The 23,602-nt window shown below is 47.3% G+C and overlaps 1 protein-coding gene across 1 annotated transcript in view; it reads right to left on the reverse strand.

The window, feature by feature from the left end:
- Positions 1 to 23,270, reverse strand: part of CACNA2D4 (calcium voltage-gated channel auxiliary subunit alpha2delta 4) — a 130,569-nt gene extending 107,299 nt beyond the window's left edge. The window contains exons 1-10 of the mRNA XM_075756756.1: positions 23,164 to 23,270; positions 17,795 to 17,876; positions 10,951 to 11,067; positions 9,402 to 9,461; positions 7,685 to 7,847; positions 5,376 to 5,507; positions 4,282 to 4,342; positions 3,561 to 3,711; positions 1,922 to 1,996; positions 706 to 795 (exon numbers count right to left, since the gene is read on the reverse strand). Of these exons, the coding sequence (XP_075612871.1) occupies positions 706 to 795; positions 1,922 to 1,996; positions 3,561 to 3,711; positions 4,282 to 4,342; positions 5,376 to 5,507; positions 7,685 to 7,847; positions 9,402 to 9,461; positions 10,951 to 11,067; positions 17,795 to 17,876; positions 23,164 to 23,270 (1,038 nt within the window). The remainder of the gene's footprint in view (positions 1 to 705; positions 796 to 1,921; positions 1,997 to 3,560; positions 3,712 to 4,281; positions 4,343 to 5,375; positions 5,508 to 7,684; positions 7,848 to 9,401; positions 9,462 to 10,950; positions 11,068 to 17,794; positions 17,877 to 23,163) is intronic.
- Between the last annotated feature and the right edge of the window lie 332 nt (positions 23,271 to 23,602).

A 23,602-nucleotide genomic window follows, 5' to 3' on the forward strand; every position in this document is an offset into this window, starting at 1 on the left:
GGCATCTCTAGGCCAGCCCCACTACACAGTGCCATGAGGAGGTGGGGGTGTTCAGCTGGTTCTTGGTCCTTTTTTTTGTTAACATTCCCTAAGAAACAGAGTTAAGTCGTATGTTTACCTCCAGGCTACTGAAGTCCCAATTATTCACATAAGGCAATGAATCATTTATGATTTGTACCACAGGACATGATCAGATTGACTGATTAATTCTCCTGTACCTGTGATTTCTTCCCCAAGCGCTGATCCTCAACAAAGTGACATTGAAATAGATCCGAAGCCTGAGAATCTTTCATGTCTTCATCATCTACTTACCAGGGCTCACTAATAACATTACTTATGACCATAATTGTTGCCGTCAGCTGATCAGTTATATTTGATTGCCACCATTTATAACCAAGGTGCTTGGGCGATGCCCGGTCATGGGGCTTGTTAAGGAAACACTCAGGAGGCCACAGCCTCGCTGGCTCGTGATCCCTCCTGGGCAGGGATCGGCAGCCCCAGGGCATCACGCACACACCGACACCTCCCTGAAGCCAGGTCACCCCTGCACACTGCTTGTTGCAAATTTGTGACCTGTGAATCAGCTCATACCTCCTCCCTCCCTGCAGCACCCTGATGGATGTGCTAAGTCGTTAAATGTAGAGGGGAAAGTAGGGGTGCGCAGGGACATGTGTGCCTGATGCAAGCATCAGCACCATCTCTTACCTCCCTCAGGATTTTGAAGGACTCTGTCAAGGCCTTGTTCACAGTTCCCACTCCTTTTGCCTGCAGTTCGTCCACCAGCTGCTTGAAATGCTGGCAAAAAGAGAGGCAAAAAGGCAGCAATGAGTTGCACGCAGGGCGCTCCCTTGGACCAGGGGAGGAAAGGATAACCTGGAAAAGTCTGTGCCATTGGGCTCCCGATCCTTCACCGCTGATGGCAGGGCAGTGGCCACACCGTGACAGATGGAGGTGGGAAAGTCAAGTGGCTGCTCCATTGGCAGTGCCATCATGTTGCACCTACCCCAGGCAGCCACAGCAGGACTGCGTTTCTCAGCCTGTGGGCTGTGAACAATTGGTGGTCCATGGAACATCACGCGAGGGACAAAACTATGAGAAATCAGGCTTTCCCTTATCCACCCCTTCAGGAAAAAAACATTCCCGTGCATGCAAGAGCAACTCTGTAGGACAGACAGTGCCAAAAAGGCTAGAGGTTCCTTTGGGAACCACTGCAGGAGACATCACCCTCTGGAGTCATACTCTGTGACCCAGGGCTAGAACGGGAAAGAAATTTGGAGAAAGCTGGTTGTAAATGACATGGAAGAGTATGCTACCTCTGTAGTATTAATATTGAGAGAAAAAGGAAGAAAAAAGCAATCAGTAGGAAGATGTAAAAATACAAGTCAGCCCAGAGGGCAGTGGAGCAGGGGGATGCAGGCTGACCACCTCGGGCTGCTGAGCCCTCTTGGATCAGAGCAGCAAACCCCCTCATCAAGAGAAAGCTTGTTGGCAGTGCACCCTGGCGAAGGATCAGGCCAGGCTGAGAACACATTCACCGGGAGAGGGCTGATTTTTCTCCTTTCTGAGGTCTGAGTATGTGGGGTTTCAGAGATGAAGAACCTTTGCCCTCTGCACACTGTTTTTCCACAGCGGTCTGGACCACGTCCACTCATGGCAGCGGAGGTGCCGAGTCTGCTGTGACACAGGGAAGCTGGTTACTGGCGTTTAGCTGACCTGATGTTACAGTAGCTTCGTGTAAGCAAAGGTGAACCAAGGACTCAGCGCACACCACTGAGCTGGCGCTTGTTTCCGAAATGCAAACCCCCACGCTTCTGGGAGATGTTTCTTGTCCCTGGAGTTTCAGGCCACAGCATCTTAACCCCATGTACTTATTACATTAAAAGAACTACCCGAACAACATCGATAGGAGCCTGGTACTCACCTCTCTGTTATCTCTGTCTGCTTGGACCAGGATACCCTTAAAACAGGGTTCGATAAAATGAACATAATCATTGTACTGCAAAGAGAAAATGGAAAGAAAGGGGTTGTAATGGGTGAAAATTCACAAAAATGGGTTCACATCCTAGGTGGATCTTCAGAAAACAGTATGGAGCATTATGCCATTTTATACATATTTCCCTTAAGAATTGTTTGTAATGATAATGGTAAATTATAATTTTGATAAATCTTGTATTTGCTTAAATAATTATGGTGTTTAATTACGGTGTTTTGCTGAGTTCTATCTCGGCATATCTACACATACAAAGTTACTTTTTTTCCCCATTCACACTGTAGAGATTTTTCTCCACACTCTATTAATTTGTGCCCCTGTCCTTGCTTCTAGCACTATTTGCACATATTTTTGCTTTCTGGAGACTTTGAGAGTCCCCAGTCGCCAGCTGAACCTTGCCAGTGGTTTTGTAGCCTAATGTCTGATGCCTCTGGCGCACAGCTGAACAATAACATATCGAGTTACCACCAAACTGTTATAATTAGTGGGGCTTCTAGCCTGATACACTGGCATGTTTTACCTCACATATGTAAACCTTTTGCAAGGTTTGGAAGATCATAATTCATAAGAGTGGCTAAGAGGGCACTGATGGTCAGCTGATCAATAGGAGCTTAGGTCAGAATATAATGTGTCTGAGCCAGTAGGTTCTTGGTGTGAGTAAATAATATATGCTCTTTCTGGATTGTTTTTGAAGAACAGATGATATTTCCAACTCCTTAATGACATCCCTCCATTTTTCTGCCAACACTGTTCACTTTTCCATCTATCCAGCCATATAAAGAAAGAGCTGTCACCATTGGAGTTTCTCATTATCTTATACAATAAAAAGCTATCAACAAAAAGTAGACTTTATATCTCAGTAACTGTGCCCTGGCAAGCTTTTGTAGAAAGGAGCCTGGGGAAAGAGATGGTGCCTGAATTAGCTTTGAAAATGAGGTGGTGAGGAGACATTTGTCTTTAAGTGGGCACCAAACCCCCCGGTCTTGGTGTGAATCATGGAAAAGTTTTGCTTTCTGTGGTCAGTGGTGCTGGTTCTCTGTGGGTAACTGGCCCATCCTCATCCTGGCCAGGGCTTAAAAAGGGAGAGAGTAACACCAGGGCAACCTGACCAAACTCTGTGTGGGCCTTTGCAGATTGACTCTTAACTGAATTGCAGCCTTGCAGGATGCTGGTGCACAAAAAGGCATATGGTGGTCATTTTCTACCCTGGAAACATTGTCCTGAGGATTGCACTGCTTCTAGACCCGAACACAGTATTATGCTAGGCTAGGTGAATTTATTAGCTCAAATGTCTCTCTACAGCACTATGTTATCTGTTGCAGTCACATCCCTAAGTAAGCAACAAGATGCGGCTGACATCCTCCATAGAGGAGGCTGAGATGACTTAGCAGCCACCCGGCTGACCACATGAAGCTGCCTTCCTGGGGTAACTGGTTTTAATTTCCCATTCCACATAGGTACTAAGTGTTGTAGTTATGCCACTGTAATGCTTGAAGTTTGCTAAGGGGGCTGAAAGGTTGGTATGAAGCACAAGGAAGACAGCTCAGCACTGGAAATGGGACATACTTACTGCAATGATGTTGACAAAGTCATTTTCTCCCAGAGTATCTAAAATGGTGATGATGGTGTGTTTGGCAATGGTCATCCGCAGGCCCTTCATGCTCCCGCTGACGTCCACAATGATGACAATGTCCTTGGGAGAGGTGGCTGCTTGGATGTACCTTTATAAAAAGAAGAATACAAGGAAGCAGAGTTTGCATACGGGGAGGAGGAACACTGGGCACGCTGCTGTAACTTGATGCTAGCTGCACCCCGCGCACAGCTATGCAGCAGGGTCAGGCTGAGCATCCGATGGGTCCCCTCCTACCAACCTGCCTCTCCCACTGGCCCCAGCATCTCAATTCCAGCATTGGCAAGTGGTGGGCCTGCTGCAGACTTATGTCCAGATTCAAGTGAGTGTGACAATTGCTAAAGCCTCCTTAGCCATACCGAGTGGACTGAGTAAATGCCTGGCATTTCTGGAGTCTGAACAACCCTGTCCCTCGGGTCACAGAATTATAAGGAAGGATACACTGGTGGTGATTTCTACATGGCACGTGTTAGATGCCATATGGAAAGCTGGTGCTGGGAAGTGGGAGGGCAGGATTCCTAACCTGGTATTGCCCTCATCTCTCACAGGAGCAGCATGGGGCAGTAACTGCTGATCAGCAGCTCACTGAATTGTCACCTTGGGAAAGAGGGAGAGAAGACGACAGGGAGGTGCTTTGGACAAGTCTCTCCAAAGTGCTTACCAGCCACGATTCCTGCAGTCAAAGGAGATGACTCCATTCTCATCTGGTAACCACTTTATTCCTGAAGGGAGCAGCAAAAGGAGCCATCAACACACACAGACAGGCCGGCATCTGCTCCCTAGGCACCCGTACTTCTGCTGTTCACTGCTGAGACCCGGCTACCCTGCGGGGCACGCAAGCCTGGCCAGCAATAACAGCGGCCATTCTGCAGAAATGCATGGTCTTCAGCAGTTCTCAATAAGCTGTTTATTAAATTTCTATTACAAAAAAAAGGTACCTAGGCATAGTCTGTTCAAATTTGGGGAGCAACTGCACTTTAAACTTTCTGCCACTTTAATGTAGTTCTCAGCAACATCTTTTTCTCCCCAAGGGTGGCTGAGAGCATAAGAAAGCAGCAGCAGTGACAGGGATGCGTCCCAGATTCTCTGCTAAAGGCTCTGTTCATAGTCATCTCTGCCTTCCACAACACGTGACAGGTCACAGAACAAGCAAGGGCATGCAGCCATCTGATGGAGGGGCCACCAGGCCAAGCTACAGCTGCGGAGGACCTCGTGGGTTCCTCCAAGCAAGGGGTCCTCCCTCTTGCGCCGTGACCTTACACACCACTTGCAGCTGGCAAGTGGATAACAAATCAGGCTGACCAGCTGCATCTGCCACATGTGGCCTTGGAGATGGAGAGGGGCTGTGGCCGCTGCTAAGAAAAACCACAGATGTGCAAGGCAGGGAGCCCTTGTGTAGCCTGTGCACCCTGCCTGCAAGATTCATGGGTCTTACTGTGGTGTTTTGTGCTTTTCAGATGGCAGTCTGCCTGAGGCACACCCTTGCAAGCAGACTCCTCCAGGGTCACAAGGACAACATGGCTGGTCCACGTGGGGGAAAAAAAAAAAAAAAAGGTTTATGTTTGCTGTAGACACTATTTCTTCAACCTAAGCAGCAGCAGCTCATGTACTGAGTCTTTTTGCTTACTGCACCCTGCTCTTCATTGGCCATGCTTCCCTCAAGCTTCCTGAATCGAGCTCTTCCATGGCACAGCCCCTGTCCTTCAAGACTATTGCTTTGTGCCGAAAGAGTGAAACTGATCTCTGCTCTTTTACCTGGGTAGAGCCTGAAGAATCCAGTGGAGCTGCCGAAATATTGCCAGGTCAGCGTGGGATCCCTTTCAAAGTTGTCCACGAAAATAGGATTCAAGGCTTCTGACATGTAAACACCATTCAGGATGTCAGGGTCTGTGGAGAGAAGAATAGAAAATTGGGGAAAATGTGTGCAAAAGAGGGGAGAACACCACCCCTCTGCCCCAGATGGAAGAGGGGGATGGGAACAAAGACAGCCCCAGGAGGAATGCAGCCTTGTCCTTGTGGTCTGCAAAAGCCATATCTCTTCCCCTCACAATGACACCTACCCCCTTGACAGCGGCTTTCCAACAGGCATTGCGATGAGAATTGGATGCTTCATCCAAGTAAATCCTGGAGGACAGGTCACCACTGGCCACTACAGGTGATCTCAGCTGGGTCACACATTATTATCCCCATTTCTCTTTCCAGCCCTTGTCTGCCCTTGGGCATTATGTCTGGATGGAAGAGGGCTCCGAGACACTCAGAAAGCCAGCACTGTGCTGAGCACAACTGGCATATCGTACAGGCAGGACAATTATCTAAAACAGAGGAGCTCTAGGATTTACATGCCGTTTCTTTCCCCTCTTTTTCCCCCAGATTTTTTTATTCTTTTCCTCTTTGCCTTCCCTTTCTTTCACAAAGCCTGAGCTGTCCTCCCTTGCCCCTGATCGCATCAGAATCAATAGGAAGTTGTAGACTTGCAAAAACGTATAAGAGGCAGTGTATATTTGGTGTCTGCATTGACTCATTGCCTCAGGAGACCAAACAGCAGCAGCAACAGAAAAAGGGAATTATAAGAAACTGGTCATTGTAGGATTAACTGTATTAATGTTGAAAGGGATGGGGGCTTTGACCCAGCACTTCCTGTTTAGTCACTTCACTAAAGGCAGTTTTGTTCCAAATGGGGGAAAACTGAACAGTGACTCCCCAGCGATGAGGCCAAAGTAACTCGTGCAGGAAGGAAGCCAGAAGAGCTGTGCAGAGCCAGGCTTGCTGCTGTTTGCAAGAGAGGGAGCGAGCACAGCCAGGCACTGCTCCTGGGAAAAGCCTCGGGCATGGAAGCAGCCCTCCTCCTCCATCTCCTGCTCATCCTCCAGCCGTAGGCAGAGCAGCTGGATGCTTTGTGTCACACTGTACAGGCAAGAAATCAGCTAGCTGGGCAGTGCCTCTCTGCTGTCTCTGACAGTGGCCATTTGGCCACCTCTTTCTGTGTGCTGCTGCGGGCAAGAGCCTACTTTGTGTAGCTCTGCTGTAGCTACCCACAGCCAGCTCTGCTGGTGGCTCTATTGTGCGCAGGATTTTAGTGTCTGGGGCTGTCAGACCAGATGGAATTAATTTAAAATCATGGGAAAAATAGAATTCCCTCTATTGTCCCTCTAAATAACGTAGCAGTTGTAAGCACAGTCACCAGGCGCCTGCCCCGAAGATTGAGCTCCATCTGAGAGAAGTAATGGCGGGTTTTTTTCTTGCCAAAACGTATGCAAGGGTAACTGCTGATGGGGAGGGCAGGCAAGGAGCCCGTTCAGGCAGCTTCGAACATTGGCCAAAAAGAGCAGTAAACTTAGGACAATCGCAAGCGGTGTCTCAACCTGCAGATTTGGCAGTGTGCTGACCAGACTGGCGATGGACTGGTTCCTCGTGTGTAGCTGGAGTCGTGTGAATGTGCAGGGGGAGAGGACACAGACCAGGCACAGATGAGGCCGTGTGAGCCTCGGTGCCTCCCCGGGCTCCTGCAGCTGCCAAAGTGTCAAAGGCTTGCTGAGAACAGAAAATACTCCAGAACAGTCACGTCCCAGTAGCAGTTGTGAATTACCCCCCCAGTCTCCTACAGATATGCTCACTGGGAATTTAAGTGTGTCCTCGTGAGGTGTTAGTGCCTCATAACACAAAGGTACTTGGTGTCTAAATTCTCAGCTGAAATCAATTAAATCCTTGACACCTAAAGACCTTGACAGCTCTGACCCTTTGTACAGAGTAACAATTGCCAATAAATTCACATCACAGTTTGTTTCACAGCATATTTGGTTGGGTAGATAAACCCTAGGAGACTATACTGCCTAAGATGGAGGACTGTCCATCATTAGAGGTCTTCCAAGAGCAGATTATACCTAAGCCCTGTCACAGTGACAGACTACAGCACAGACATGACCGTGCCTTGGGACAGAACCTTTCCAGTCCTGTTTTCTGTCAGTTGTTTTTTCTATTCCCATCCTTTCTTTCAGTATTATTACTGGTAGTTTCCACAGCAACCTACTAGTAGTGAGAAAGCAGAGGCCAGTGGAGGCCATTACCTTTGTTGTAGACATTGGTGGGGAGCTGGATATCGCTGTATGTTGTGTTCACCAGCAGGTTATTGAAATGCTCGTTTGGCTCCAAAATGAATTCATCTCCAAGCTCCACATAATTGTCATTTTCATCCTTCTCATTAATCAGGAGAGAGTTGTAGTAATCAAACTGTTAATGAAGACAATGGAAAAGAGAAAGGCAACAAGAGAGAATAAGACAATTACCAGTATTGCCTGAAAAACCCACTCTTTGAAACATAAAAAAGGGACATCTGGAGAATTCGGGCTTCAAATAGGATCAAGATGAGCAGCAAACAACTGCCATTACCAACTGAAAAGTGCCAAGCTGCCCAAATGATGGTTTCTGCCTGGTTTCTTATTGTCAGGTACCCACATGACTGAAAGCATGGTCATAACCAGCAGCAGAAGAGCCACCTGAGAGCAAAGGGACACAGTGAGATTCCTGTGGTCCCTCAGATGTACTTAAGTGACTAGCTAGAGAGGTGGAGTGTCTCACTGGGTCCAACTCCCAGGTTTGCTACAGGGCATGCCAATTCTAACCTTACTTGCCCTGTCTCTACAGCTGTCATTTACTGGAGTTAACTCCTGATGTATATCCAGCCAGGATTATCCCCACACTCTGTCACTGCAAGCAGAAGGTGCTCATCAAGAGCAAAGGATAGAGCAGAAGGTACTCAAAGACAACAGAGTTTTCCCCCTGTGAAGGCCACTGGGGATTTAGCATCTACGGTCACTTTAGTATCTTCAGGATGCTCTTCACCCTTGGATAACAGATGTTTTCAAGATGTTTTTGTTGACTTTATCAGAGGGCAGAGGTTATTTAAGGATTTATGTTCAAGCACTAACAGTACTCAGGGGTGCAAACTGCGTGTGCAAATACAGGGTCACATAGCTCATCCATGGCCCTTACTGTGAATGCAGCTGACCCAACTAGCATGACTGTAGTATGATTCTTAAAAAAAAGAGGTAGGAGAGGTGAAATTAGTAGATAGCTTGATTTCAGGAAGCATTTTCTTTCCCAGCATGGAGAGGTGTACTTGCAGATGCAGCCTGTACTTCTGCTAAGCACTCTGTGCTTGTACTATGGACAGTGGATTTCCTTCAGAGTTTTCACTCCAGTTCCCTTCAACAGCAATAATCCCATAGCTTGGCTACAGTTTTTCACAGAAAGACAATTATCCAAATTGCTTGGACAGCACCAAGTTTTCACCTAACAGGGAGTCCTGACAAGTGGGTGTCCGCAGGGTAGAGAAAAGATGATGGGAGCTGTTGAGAGAGATGGTGAGAAACTCAGTTCATTGGGATTAACAGTTTGGTGTGGGTATTTGTAACAGCGTCCTCCTCATTGCTCATACACACTCAATTTTTAGCTCATTTTCCAGTCAAGTAACCCACAAAGCACTGGGTAATTTGCACTAACATGTCACATAACATTGGTGTAATGCCAATAACATCATGCAACCCGATGTCCTCCCAAATCCTTCCCCTCCTGGAGCCAAAGGGACTGACTTCCTAGGTGTTACTACGTTTGGGATCTGCCAAGGGAATCACACCAGTTTCTAGACAAGCTGAGTGTCCTGAAGCCAAGAAAACTCCTAACCTGCCTAGGAGCCTGAGGTGGCTGGGTGCTCCTAGGCCTTCCTTTTGCCTAGTCTCTCTGAGGATGGGTGTCATATTTTGTCACTGACAGGGATAAACTTACCTCCAGTGAGGAGTTGTACTCATGGTTCAGATCTGCATCTTCTGCTGCTTCCACCAACCTCTAATGCAAGCACACAGAAAGAAAGATGAGAGGCTGCTCTGGAAAGCACTCCAGAAGCTCTTCCAGCTATACCAGCCGTTCACATGGGTAGTGAAAAGACACACGACTGCCACCACCACCACAACACAGTCACGGGGCTATGAGCTTCCCTCTTTCTCTCCTTTTCTGCTGACCAGCCATTCTGTACTGCAACTTTGCAGCTTGGAAGGTGTATTCGCAGCTATTTATTGCTGAGTACATTCACACCTACTTACTCCAGAGTCCCTACTAAAACCCTGAGCAATCTTAGATATCACAGGACATATACAAACAGAAACATGTCCGTTCAGAGAAACAACAGCCAGAGATTTAATTTCATTTTCCGTGAACCCTTCCAAAAAGGAATGGGAAAGGCATTTCAGACCCAGCCTGATGTCAGTATCTCATCAAAGGAAAAGGCCTTGTGGGAGTCTCAGTCTGGTATTGTTACTAAGACAAAGACTATGACTTGATTTCATAAAGGGCTCAGCAATGCTGTGGCCATTTATAAGCTCTTACCATTTATGGAAGGCACTATAATAAACTAGTATTCTCTGATATAATGCTTCAGGGCACTAATTCTCAATTGGTACAGACTGGGAAGGAAACCAGCTAAACATGTACATGTTTTCAGAGTTGCACAATCAGCAACAGTCTCAGCAAAGCTACTTTTTGCTCCTTCACAAAGGATAAGGGAAGCCAAACGTTGGAAAAGTCTGGCTATGAATTCTGTGTTATGGGCCAAAGTTTGGGGTCTAAATAGGCCCATATTTCACTTTGAGATTCAAATTATGTGTTTCTGGATGATTTTTCCACATTAGACGCCTTAAACAGTCAAGGCTCTGTGACTACAGAAATATGCTTTTCATAGTGGGTAAATATAAGGGAATATGATAGATTTTTAGATGGAAGAAGGGCCATAACTATTACCTGCTCTGATCTCCAACACAGCAACAACTAAAGACCTCTTGCCACCTCTTCCACACTTCCCCATGTACACAGCTGGAAATCCAAGCATCTTCCTTGGAGCTTGTGTTCAGGGGCTGCAGGAATTTCCCCTGAGCCACACACACAGCTGAAACAAGCTACTAGTCTTCAATGGTCACAGCGCATTATGCAAGAATTAACTGTATTTTCACTTGTGAGAGGTATTTTTCTTGTTTAAACAGCTCTTTTCTCCTAAAAGAGTGTTCGTTCCCTCATTTATTCCTAGACTTTGTTTATATCTCATTTCCTACTTCGGGCTGAGGGAGAAGCCAGCATTCCCTTGTCTGAACGCCCACATCCTCCCACCAGTGTCTACTTAAAGCTCAGAGTGAGCAGCCAGCTGCACCAGCAGGCATTTGGTTGGGCAAGGAAGTCCTCATGGAACCTCTGCGCCCACACACTCCTGATACAGGCAGGAGGCCTGCGTCTACTGCTCTGGGGCTGACAGGAGAAGACTTCCTTCCCATAGGCCCCGAGGTCATACCTCAACAGCTTCGACCTTCCTGCGGAGCATGCTTTCCATCTGCTCCGAGAACTTCTTCACCAGCTCCAAGCCATCCACCTCTTTGATCTTCAGAGTTGGCTCCACATCTTTGTACTTCTACCCAAGGGAAAGCAGAAAGTCCTGCTGAGCAGGAGACTCATAAGGAGAGCAGTGAATCTATTATTGTTAGCTGGGTGTTGTCTTTGGTGAAGAAACATGTGTTGAAAGAACTGGTCTGATTTACCACCTTCTCCCATCTTTGCCTTTGCTCCCTTTTTACCCCATAATTTGGGCGTGTGCAGATCACTGGCCATAACACCAAGCATTTTGACTAAGTAAAAGCAACTGATCCAATTGTGAGCTTGTGACTGTTGAAAACAGGAATGTACCTGAAGCTATTGGTGCCTACAAATAAGAGAGAAGCAGAAGTCTGACTGTTGAAAACCTAAAATACACATTGTGCCTACATCTATAATAGCATTATATGCATCACATACCTGAAATTTACTTAAGGCAGAGGGAAGGGCAAGGGAATGGAGCGGTATGGTGTCATTCTATCACCTCCTATGTCATATGTGCTCTGGGACACTAATGGGAGAGATGTCATGCTAGTGCATGTCCTGTCCTCCCACAGTGCCATCATATCTGCAGGGTAACTTGTCAGGTCCACAGCAAGAAGGGTCTTCTCAGTTCTTAGGTGGGAGATGTCCAAGGAAAGGTCAATGAGACAGTTATGAAGCTACTTATTCAGCATGCATGAGCATGCTTTACGCCAAGAGCAGTGCTGAGGTGACTCCCAGAAACTCCACTGGGAGAGATACCATAATGATGAGAATCTGGATCTGACAGCTTTAGAGATAACCAGTTTCTTCTGACCATATTTCATATAATCTAGGCATTAAAAACCAGAGAGTACTCCCAAATGGAGTAACCATAATCTGCCTCCCTAAATCTACCCTTTAAAGACTGGATACAATGGCCTTTATTTCTCCTTTTCAAAAAATCCCAAAGCTAACAGAGATAGGCAGAAGGAAAGAATAAAAAAACCTGCAAGAGGACACAATATGATTAACCTATTTCAGAAAAGACACAGCCTTATCTCCCCAGCAATGTGCAAGCACAAAGGCAACCAATTGAATTTCCCTGGGCCCTCACCATCAATTCTCTCTGCAGTGTATACACAACATCTTCATGTTGTATTAGCACCATGCAGCAATCTCAGCCAGGGCTGGACTTCTTGTGCTAGTACACAGTGAGGTGGTGAAAAGGGTAAGGGGATGGCAGGGGCTTCAGTGGCACTTTTGAATTAGAAGAAAGTTGTGGAGGGGAAGGACTTTGCATGTCTCTAGGGTGAGAGAGTGGAGCTCCTTTTGTTCAAGAAGCTCATTGACCATCCGGGAGGGCAGCCGAGCACAGGCAGAGTAAGAAATGCCTTGAGGATGGGGCAGGCGGAGGAGGTCAGACAGAAATAGCAGCAGCCAGCCTGCAGCAGGCATGGCGGGGAGGCTGCTCGCTCTGTCTGGCGTGATTAACGGCAAGGGTTTTACTGGATTAAAGACGCCAGGCCTTGCATCCCCTCTGCTGCTGCTGGGTAGCTGGGACAGGCGGGGGGGAGGAGGAGGTCAGGTTGAGCAGGAAGGTTAGCATAAACATGCTGCCAAAAGAGGGATGTGCAACAACAACCCCCTGACTGAGGTCCCTGGCCACTGACGAGACCACAGCACACATCCCAGCTGGTGCCTGTCCCATTTAGCTCCATGTCATGGTTTGTCAGGAGGGAAGTGATCTCTGCCGTGTTAGCTTTAATCAGGCCCTCCTCGGGGGGAGGAGGGTAATCTCTCCTGGGAAAGCTAGCAAAGGGGGGGACCACACCAGCACAGGCAAACACACGCTCTACAAAGTGACCTGCCATCAGTTACCTTGGGTCATATCTTGAATTAAAAAGAACAGGGCTCTACCTCTCTATTTTTTTTTTTTTTATGTGCTTTTGACACCTTGACAAGTAGATGCTAATAGGGTAAAAGTAATCACAAGCAATCTGCTAATACTGTACACACATCTCAGCCCTGGGAACTAGCCAGAGCTGGGAAGACAAAAAAAAAACCCAAAAACTTTCTGCAAAGTTTCACTTGGCTGCAAGGAATACCCCAGGTTTGGACTCAGATCCCCTTTGAAATTTTTTCCTACAAGTGATCCAGCAAACCATTTAGTATCTGTATTCCTGCCACTAAAATCTCCTGCTATTAATGAATATACACTGCAAGCGTTCCTAAAGGTGGGCAACAGAGTAGTACCTGCAATTTCAATACTGTTACCAGACACCATGGCTGAAAGTACACAGCAAATGTCAAGGCAGGTGCTTGTAGCGGACCAAGATTAATCTGTACAACCTGAGTTTAGAGTTCAGGTTGTCAGATCATTATAATTTACAGAACAGGAATCGACTACAGGTTTGGGAGAACTGGCTAAAAAGATCCAATGTTGAAAAAGGACCAAAAAATTAACTCTGATCTAACAGAAAACCTTTTAATATTCAGCTAGTACTTAGTATTCCCTTAAAACAGCAGGAGCAATTCATTAAGATTCTCCTTCTGCAGTGATGGGGGTGGCAATTTAAAAGTGGAAGATCTAGGATTTAGTATCCTAAGTTTTATCTGTGAACAGAAGATACGTCACCAAATATATTTTCTTGTTCCCACCTCCATGAAATTTAGCCCATTGAAGTAAGTGTTGCATTACTCACTGCTAGTGAAACTATACTAAGAGTGTGAAAGACATTCCTTTCATCTTCACCCAGGAAAATGTCTTGACTGAACTTCTTTAATTTGTCTGTTCTTTGGCATGTAATTATTTGTAGTGCTTTCTAGTAATGACATAGCTGGAGCCGAGCCCTGCTGTCCTTCCTCAGCCCTATCCACCAGGGAAGGCAGTCGGCACTGCAGCTACAGACAGAAGCAGGATGTAATTCTCAGAAACACCCGTAATGTATCATTAGCGTGGTAGAAGAAAAGTTAAGTTTTGGGTCTGCTGAAGCTGATGGTGTTTCTGTCACTCGTATGCTAGCCCTGAGAAGCCAGAACCACCGCGGTATCCTCCCGGCATGGCTGCCATTGGTGGCCCCAGGCGTTTGGTCACTGCCCGGCCAACTGCAGCAGCAGGACTCTGGCAAAGAGACCTAATAAGCCAGAGGTTCAAACTTTCTCTTCCATAGCTCTGGGAGATGCTACTGTCCTCCCTCTGCTCAGCCTTTCACATTGCCTCTTTGCGCCAGCTCTATTGTCCCCAGCTGTCCTAGACCCCTGCCCACATTTTAATACAAATCCATCATCTCTGACCTGGGCTGATATGCCAGACAAGCACACAAGCTTATCTTAACCACTGCTGCATAATGGTCGAGGGAATACAATGAATGCTTTACCCAAACCAAAACAACTCTTCAGCTTTTGCTACTTGTGAGGTTTAATTTTATGATATCTTGACAACTTGGGACAGAGAGCAACCTAGGGGCTTTCTCAAAGCTCTCTGATCCAGGGTGAGAACCTGCCCTCGTAGATTAAAGAGATGTCTACTGGTTCACCAAGTTTCTGGGAGCAATAAAGCTGATAAGAAATTGAGTGTTTGTTTCCAACATATGGGGGTTCTTCGGGGGGGGGGGGGGGGGGGGGGGGGGGGGAAGTCAAAAAACCCCAAAGAAGTCCAAACAAACTTGAATCTGCAAAAGGAAATTTAGGCCAAATATTAAAGAGAAGGTTTATATGCAAAACATTCAATAACTGAGAAATTATGGCTCTCAAAGCAACAATAAGCTAGTTACTTCAAGCCTATTAGGGACAAGGGACACGTGAAGTCAAATTTGAAATGTGCTGTTATCTCTCAGTTTATATTTGCTCAAAGACAAAATGCCCATCGACCTAAACAAGCACCAAGGAAAGAATCGTCTGCGCCTCTACACTGTGCTCCCCACCCTTCTGCTGGTCTGCATATACTCATGCAGACAGAGAAACATTTCATGTGTAAAAGAGGCAATGGCCCAGAGAGAGAAAAGTGCCTGGGGAACACACATATTTGGATTTCCAGACTTGGTACATTTGACTCCCCAGGCCTGACTTGCCCGTAATCTGGACTAGTGCAGTGAATCACAAAGCCATTTGGGGGCTGCCAAGGTGCATCTCACAGGGATCCAAGTGTTGCCTATTAGTAAGAGATTTGTCTGCATCCTCCTGAAGCTGTCCTTCTGCAGCGCTGAAAACGTCAGGGATGCAGAGGGAACCCTCCAGGATGGTGCCTGCTTTGAGACGCTGATTTGTGAGAACATGTCCAACCCAGTGCTTGCTGAAGAAACAAAGGCTGAGAGAAGGACTGAAGTGGGTGCTGGCTGGTCCTCTCCCATTTCCCTAGTCCCAGGGAAATAAGGTGAAATGAAAGAGCTCAAGGAGTGGGACTTGAGGGGCAAAAGGTAAGCCTGAGCTGTTTAAACTGTTTAGGTAAAGTTAGGGCAGGGCATGCATTTAGGAGATGACTCTGCTGGAGAGTATTAACAGAGCAAGGTTGGATCAAGCTCATCTGTACCCCCTGGTGGAAGTGGTGACAGTGACTCACTGAAGGACATTTTTCCCCTCCAAGTCACAGGTGACACCGTGTCTCACCCAGTGGTGCTGAGACTGTGCAAAGCACAATCAGTCTGTGCTGCAGCCAGGCCCCAACACATGCAAAAGCAAACCAGACACCTTCCACTCTCCAGGAACAAAACCATGTGGACATGGACTGTGGCAGGCAAGTGTGATTGATTATTTTATAAGGCTGTCAGACCATCAGGAACATACAGCTCTGCCTTGACTCCCCTTGACATGAATGCTAGATTGGATTTGGTTATATTAAGCCTTCTTTTTTCATCAGAAATTAGTTTTCTTTGCTTCCAGTGAATTACACCAAAAGCTGATAGAGTTGTGAATTTTTGTTCAAGATCTGGTTGCCATGACAGTCATTTTTAATGGTACTATAGTAGCATCTACAGGTCTCATACAACCCCTACCCCAAAGTGACCAAGATCCCAAGAATCAAAACATATAGTTTAGACAGAGGGAGGTGAAATTATCTGGTGCAACATCTTTAGAGGGCCAACACAGCAGAGCTTTCTTCAGACCCACCTCAGTGCCACATCTGTCATCCTTGGCCTCCACTGTTAACTTTTGCAACACTGGTATTAAGCCCTTTTCTGCTCAGTCCCACTGATTTTTGGGCCTTAAGAAGTGCGAACCCCCTTAATCCGTTAGTAGAAGTAGCCACATAAGCAGCACAAATTGGCTGTGTGGAAGCAGTAAGACGACATAATGGCTACAGTATTTCCTCACACAATAAGGTGATATCCTTAGCATCTTCCAGAAAAAGCTGGTATCTGCAGACTTTCAGTTGGACAACAAATACCTATACAGCATCAGACACTGATACAGATTGGGGCTATTTGATAGTCGGGTATTTCCTGGCCACTGGTGCTCCAACATCCACCAAAGATGCATGTCACTTTGCCTCTTGCACTACCACTTGGGGACCCTAAAGAAGAACAGGCAATGCAGAAGCATCATCAAAACGGCTAAAAGCCAAACTTTTGCCTGCATCGATATCACACCACAGCTGCCTCATGATTGAGGCATGAAGCACCTATACCAGCGCTGACAATTTTTTTATTGCATGGTGGCACATTCCTCCTAAGAAGAGCTGATGATCAATATAGACCTTTGTGATGAATGCTGAAGGCCTTTCTTGGCCAAGCCTAGCAAAGGCGATGCTGCAGGAGTTGCTCCCTTCCTCCAGACAGAGAGCAGCACTGTGGGGACAGGGAAACTGGGGGTAAGGCAAGTCAAATGATATCCAGATCCCTTTTTGCACTGGGACGTGGGTGTTATTACTAGTCAGAAGACAAATCCGATACCTAAAGCCCTAAGAGGCAGTGTACGGATTGTGTTGAAAAGAAGAATCAAAGAAGAGGAACCATACAGCCACATGAGGTGGAGAGAGGACTGCACCCCTTCAGATGTGCTCAGCAGCCACCAGGCCCCCAAGCAGCACGTGGGAGGTGCTGGTCCATACAGCCCTGCTGCTGCAGTGCTGAGTTCCAAGCCTGAAAGAGGAGCAGCTGAGGAATCAAAGGTAACAGGGCAACTTTTCTACAGCCACAAATGGGAACATTTATTTAAGCCCCTGGAGCCTTTAATGCTGGCAGAGAGTTTAGCACAGCGGTGCCTGTTGTTCAGCGAGGGAGCCGGGCATGCCAGGCAGGGCAGGGAGGCAGAGCTCAGCACCTCTGGAAGATCATGGCTTACAGAGCGCTTGCCTCAGAGACCCCATCTAAAGCAGGGTTTTAAAGGCACAATTCAAAGAATTGATGAGTGACTGGAGGAAGACAGATGAGGAAGCAGAAATAAACAAGAGTGCCAGCAGGAAAGCTGTAGGAAGGGACAATGGGGTGACAGTGAATAGGTGAGTGATGAGCAGGAGGAGAGGTACCAATATGCACTTAGGAAGGGATGAGAAAAGAGTCAGTGTGGAAGGGCATGACATGATCAGAGGGGAAGCACAAGGAGTACTGTTAAAAATTTGGTTTTTTTTTTTTCAAATGGGACAATTTAGGTGGCATTTGGCCATGGCTCATGAAAGGATCCCCCTCTCCAATTCATGGAGAATAGCCACAGGACATCACTCTGTGCTTATGGATATGAACCCACATGGTTTTGAAAGTTAGCTGGAGACCTGTATATTTTGCTTTCTTCCACCCCAGGGGCAAACCTTGGAGGGCTACACGGGGAGATGACGTGAAGCCAAGGGAACACTCACAGCTTTTGCCTACCTTCTGCAACAGGAGAGAGCCTGAATACTTAGTCACAATGGAGTACAGCTCCCCACCAAAGGCATCTGCCCAAGACTTCACCCTAAAAAGAGGAAAAAAAAGAAAATTAGTGTTAACAATTCAAAGTCAGCAGAACTGCTTACTTCTTCAGACAGGGAAAACTTCATCCTCCTGAGTATGAGCCCACCCTGTATTTCTCTAAGCCACTACTGACAATGACAACACTTTCTCCCCAGACTGCTAGCCAGACAAGCAGTAAGGCAGGAGGCAAGTGCTTCTCTTGGACATTCTGTCCAGGACATCAGTCAGCAAGGAGAAACACTGAGTTCTGCTGGTCTTGGTCACTACATTTTGACTCAAAGTGGAATTTGTCTTACTTAACTTTAGAGGTGCAAGAGTTGTACATTTGGTCTTAGATATCTAGTTTTCTCTATTGTTAGTAAAGTAAAATAAATAGCTCTGCAGACACCTATTCGTCTTCAGTGATTGCAGACAGAGCCTGGGGTGAAGGGCTAGACACCTAATGTCAAGACTGCTGAAGATAAATAAGTGTCAGACCTGGAAGACATTGTCAAAATTCACCCCTTGGATTCAGTTCCCAGAGCTGCATGGGGCAGAGACTAATGAGCCAGAAGAATTCACTGCTCTCAGTGGAGATACTATAGCTTGATAACGCCAGACTAGATTATGCACTTCATCATTGTAAAACACTACTTGCATTTGTGCCATCCTGTAAATAACTTGATGATAGCAATACCACATGGAGAACATAAAGATGTTGAAGAGCAGCCTGAACACTGAGCCATCCAAATCAAAATAGATGGCTCTCATAATTGACAGAGCACTTCATCAGAAATCTGTTACATGATTCACATTAGGCAGTTCCACCTACATGCAGTTCCTTCGACAAGGATTCACTTAGGAGAGATTTATTTAATGGAATAAATGGCCTTCTCCACTTACCAGAATACACTACTTATTTATGGGGTGCAGAGTCTTACCTATGGCTTCCAGTAAATTTCCATCCAGTTCTAAGCAGACTTTAACCTCAGGACCTGCTTTCCCAGTGCATTATACCACTTTCTTGGCAGAATAATACACCAACATAGAAACAAGCTCTGGAGTAAAGCCAGCACAGCAATGGTGGAATAATCACAGCAGCTAACTTTAGCCTAGGAAAGCCTGTTTAGGCTCCTCTCTTGCAAACAGAGACAGCTAGACAGCTATAGGGGATGATTTGGAGCATATATAAGGCTTCTGCTCTGAACTGCATCTCTCACCACTGCCTATAAAGAGAGTGGGTGCTCTTTTTAATCATTCCTTAATTGCCAATGACCAATTTCTAACCTCTGAGTGTGATCCAGCACCAGCTGAAGTCAATAAGAACAAGGCTTTTTTTTTTTTTTTTTGGATATTGTTCTCTCTATCTTATTTTGACAGCCAGAACTCTTATCTCTTCATTTCATTCTTAGAGAAAAACGAATATGGTATTTGCTAGGAGGCCAGGACTTATTGCCCCATATGAGAGTTATGCTAGCAAGCCTAGAACAAAAGAGGAAACCAGAGAGAGGGACCCCATGGGATGCCTTCCTGTTTGTTGTAGTGACTAATGCATTTTCTGAGGTATGAGGATCTCTGAATCAACATTCAACTTGATGCCCATCTGCTGCTGCTGCTTTTATAACTTTTCTGTATGAGATGTTTTGTGCTGATATTAATTAATATTCTCCACTCTCCTCACCTTTTAATGTAGAAAGAGAGAACCTAAACATGAAGTCTGGGATAGTAATTTTAGCAGGGAGGTTTATTTTTACTGCATTTCCCCTCGTGAAAAAATGAGGTGCATGTGATCTTAGTCTTTCTGTTTTGTGTTGCCTGTGGCCATACCTGAGCCCCTGTTCCTCCCAGCCCTCATCATTTTTCAACCCAGCAGGGCTGAAGAGTCTGTGATATTAATTTCTGACTAGTGGGTGCAGTTGGGCAGCTTCAGCAGAAAGATGCTATTATTGAGGTAAAAGGCCCGCAATGTGAGTTTAGCAGCGATCAGTCAGTAGAGGAGACAGCCACAGCCACAGTCTCAGAGAAGACCCAGCCTTGCTGGTGGTGGAACTTCTCATTTGTGAAGTGCTTCAGTCCACCATGACATGGGATTCTCTGCTTTCATAAAAACAGGAAAAGGGAAGGTTGATTTTTAACCTTTGAGGATGTGGCAAAAGAAGCGTAAATATATGAACCTTGAAACTTCCAGTAACAGCAGAATTTGAGGATAAAAAGGTCAGGGTTTGTGTAATTTCATGCTCGGCCAGGGAGGGCTCTGCCAGGCAGTTGCCCCACAGCCACTTCTGAGCCGCTGCTCCGGCTTGGGGCTGATATTTCTGCTGATCTTGAAGCAGCTCTGTGAGACACCATGCTGCAAACCCTGCTCGCCTTGGGAGAGGCAAAGGAGGAGGAGGAGGAGGAGAGGAAGGAGGCGCAAAGGCAATGGGGAGCAGAGAGAGGGTCAGAGACCGGCAGCTTTGGGGAGCTGGCTGGAAAGTTAGGGGGCACAGAGGAACGAGAGGGCACAAAGGTCCCGAAGCCCTGCCTGACAGGTAATTAAAAATATATGGTGGCATTTCATAGAAGTGGAAAAGGAGGCAAGTGCAGAGGCAGAAGTATGCTGGCGTTTACATATTTAAAAAACAATTATTTGCCCGGGAAGGGAATGACTTTAGAGTACTGGGAAATTAAGGGCAACATCCTGAATTTAAATAGGTTTCTTTATTTTTTTCATAAACAAGTGAAAGAACAGGTCAGTCTAAAATTCATCAGGTTGCAGAGAAGTTTAATTTAAGGCTGCTGGCTCCACGAACTCAGGAGCAGATGTATAGAGGGGCAGCCTAACGAGGTGATACCAGGTTGATCTTCACCTCTCCCGCCAACATTTCCTGATGTTTCTGGAACCCTGAGAAGCAAAGGCCGAGCAACCAGCCCCAAATCCTCACCGTCCTCACAGCTGGAAGCACTCCTGCCCATGCCGTGGCCAGATGATGAGCAGAGCAGTGTCCAGGAGAAAAAAGGAGGCGGTTCCTGTGCTGACCCTGCACCCGAGAAGCATTGCTAGTAATTGAGCAGAATTTTGCACCACTGGGGTTGAAGCTGCGTGAGCTTTGCAAAGATGTGAGTAAGTTGGCGAATGAACCGAGTATGGTGCTGCAAAGCCAGGCACGGCTTGGGGAGCAGCACAGGCCGACTTAACCTTGTGTCACTTCACTGTGATTGAACCCAGCTGGTGTTTAAAAGCCTCTGGTTTTGTGTCCCCAAAATGTCCTTGTGCAATCTACGAAGCAGATCCATTTTCTGCTGATTTACTCCCTTTGGTCCTCTGGCTAATGTGTTCTTCTACTGAAATTTTATTTAAAAAGGGAAACTTTTGTGTTTTAGTTAAATTCATGAGTGGATTTGAAACACCAGGGATTAATTCAGCTGTTGGTCTGTTGTCAGTACCAGGGGAGAAAAGCTCTTTGTCTATTGTTTATTCTTTATTCTTGCACACAAATAAGTTCCAAATTGTGCAAAGTGACGCAACTCTTTTCTCAGTAGTAAAGGGCTATCACATTATAACCAAACACATCAGAAAAGGATTTGGTCAGAGATTGCCTGCCTGTAATCCCTGCACTTGTATTCAGTGGTAAAAACAGCAGAAAGAACAGGCTGTCTTCTTAATGCCACAGATTTCAAGGCCTAAAGGTATTTCCATGCAGTATTTACCCTACGCACAGAAAGTCGATTTTTATTTTATGCAGTTTGCAGTTATCAGAGGTTGGATTCTTTTTTCTGTATAACCTCTGCATCCTTTTCGTGGAACCCAAATCAGAAGCACTTTGCTGAGGAAGGGCTTGATAGTGCAGCCAAGAATAAAGTCGGTGGCAGTTTCCTCAGACCCACCCGGACAGAGTCAGCGCAACGCTTGGTAACCACGTAGGCTGTGTTGGTGAGCACACCCGCAAAGGGTCTTATTGACACTTTTTGAATACAGAACATTTTCTCAGTCTCAGGAAAGGGCTTGAGCTGACTTTGGTTGGTTTAGTGGACGTATGTCCTCCTGAAACTCGATGGCAGTTTTGTCTCCTCTCCAGACCATCCTGCTGTCCTGAGCATGACGGACCTATCCCAGCTCCAGCAAAGCTGCCCCACAACAACTTTTACCAACTGCGGTGCTGACATTTTTAATCCTTAAAGGATTTAACTTGCCTAAATCAGCTTAACAAGGTGAGGTTTTTATAAATGGGTTTGCTGAGGGCTCTTAGCCTCCTGGCGGGCTGCCGGGGCGGGCTGCACTGCTGGCGGGGAGCTTTCCAGCGGCGACCGTGCCGGAGGAGCCGCTCGCACACACCAACACGCGTGCGGGCGTGGGTGCCCTGCAAATCCACATCTAAAAAGGGACATCAAAATTTCCTGCATGTACACTAGCACTCGGACCCAAATGCAGTGTGTGCACAAAAAAATGGCTGTTCGTACTTTATCTTGCAGCTCACCTTTTCATTTGTATGCTCCAGAGCTCCTGAAGGGCTGTTACAGCCTTTGTAGTAAGGTGCTGTAAAAAAGGTGCTGTAGCCTCTTTCGTCTCTTTAGCCTCCCTCGGCTAACGTTCCCTGACATCCCCACACATGAATAAACGTGTGCGCGCGCACGTGTGTGTATAACCCAGGCTCTGTGTGTGTGCACGAAGGCTTTTTTCAAGCCATCAGCGTCCCATCAGCTTCGGGGCTGCAAACCTTGCACTGCGTGATCTGGATCTCGCATGTGAAGAGATGCGTCTTTGCTGAAACACCCCATGCGTATGCCTCCCATGGCCAGATCCTGATCGGTGCTATGCGTCCCCAGGGTGTCTCCGGCAGGCTGCAAACCAGCAGCATCTGCTGGAACCGCTCTGCAAAACTGGGAAGTTGCTAAACTGGGGCCGCTGATGTCTGCCTCCGTGGATGAATTTCTACAAGTTGCACCAGCGGCGGGGTTTTACAAACATCTTTAAACTGGTTTTGCCTTCTGCTGCCCAGTGCACTAAGCAGAGCATTAATAGATGTCAAAGTGCTTAACTAAAGCAGATGAGTATCGTTGCCCTGCTTGACAAATGGGGAAAATGAGGCATTGCATCTGCGCTAGACCTGGGAACTGAATTTGTGGCTCCCGTGCCCATGTTCTCTCCCAGGACCCCCACCGCCATCGTGAGGAAACGCCACATCCCCTGCGGCGACGTGCCCCGCCAGAGGAGCCTGCGCCCGCAGTGCCTGCCACTGCCGGGGGGGTACTCCCACCCGCCTGCCCGTGCCCACGGCATCACCCACTCCACGCCGGAAACGCCCCACGCCAGAGAGGGAAACACTTACGTCTCCAGCGGGATCTTGGTCTGGGCCCTGGTGGAGGGCAGGAGGCAGAAGAGCCAGAGCATCATCCATGGGACGGCCCAGGGCCCCATCCTCCGCACGCCAACCATCAACACAGGGACCAGCTGGTGGGATGTGGGGGCTCCCCGCGCTTCCTGCTGCCCCGGGGGGGGTCCCACTCGGCCCCTGCCATGCTGCCGGGCCGGGCACCCTGCCGCTGTGGGGCCGAGCCCCGGGGTGACCCCAGGTACGTCGCTCCTGCTGCTGGGCGCCGTCAGGGGTCTCTGGCACAGGGCGGGTGGCCAAAAACCCGCTGGAGACCCTCGTTGGCAGGCACCCGCGGGTGCGGTGCGTCTCCGTGCCCCAAGGAGTGGCCGTGCCGGGAGGCAGCTCCGTGTCGGGAGCCGCGGCGGCTACGTAATCCCCCGCCAGCCCCTTAATC

This window comes from Balearica regulorum, chromosome 1 (assembly GCF_011004875.1).
Source record: "Balearica regulorum gibbericeps isolate bBalReg1 chromosome 1, bBalReg1.pri, whole genome shotgun sequence".
NCBI lineage: Eukaryota > Metazoa > Chordata > Aves > Gruiformes > Gruidae > Balearica > Balearica regulorum.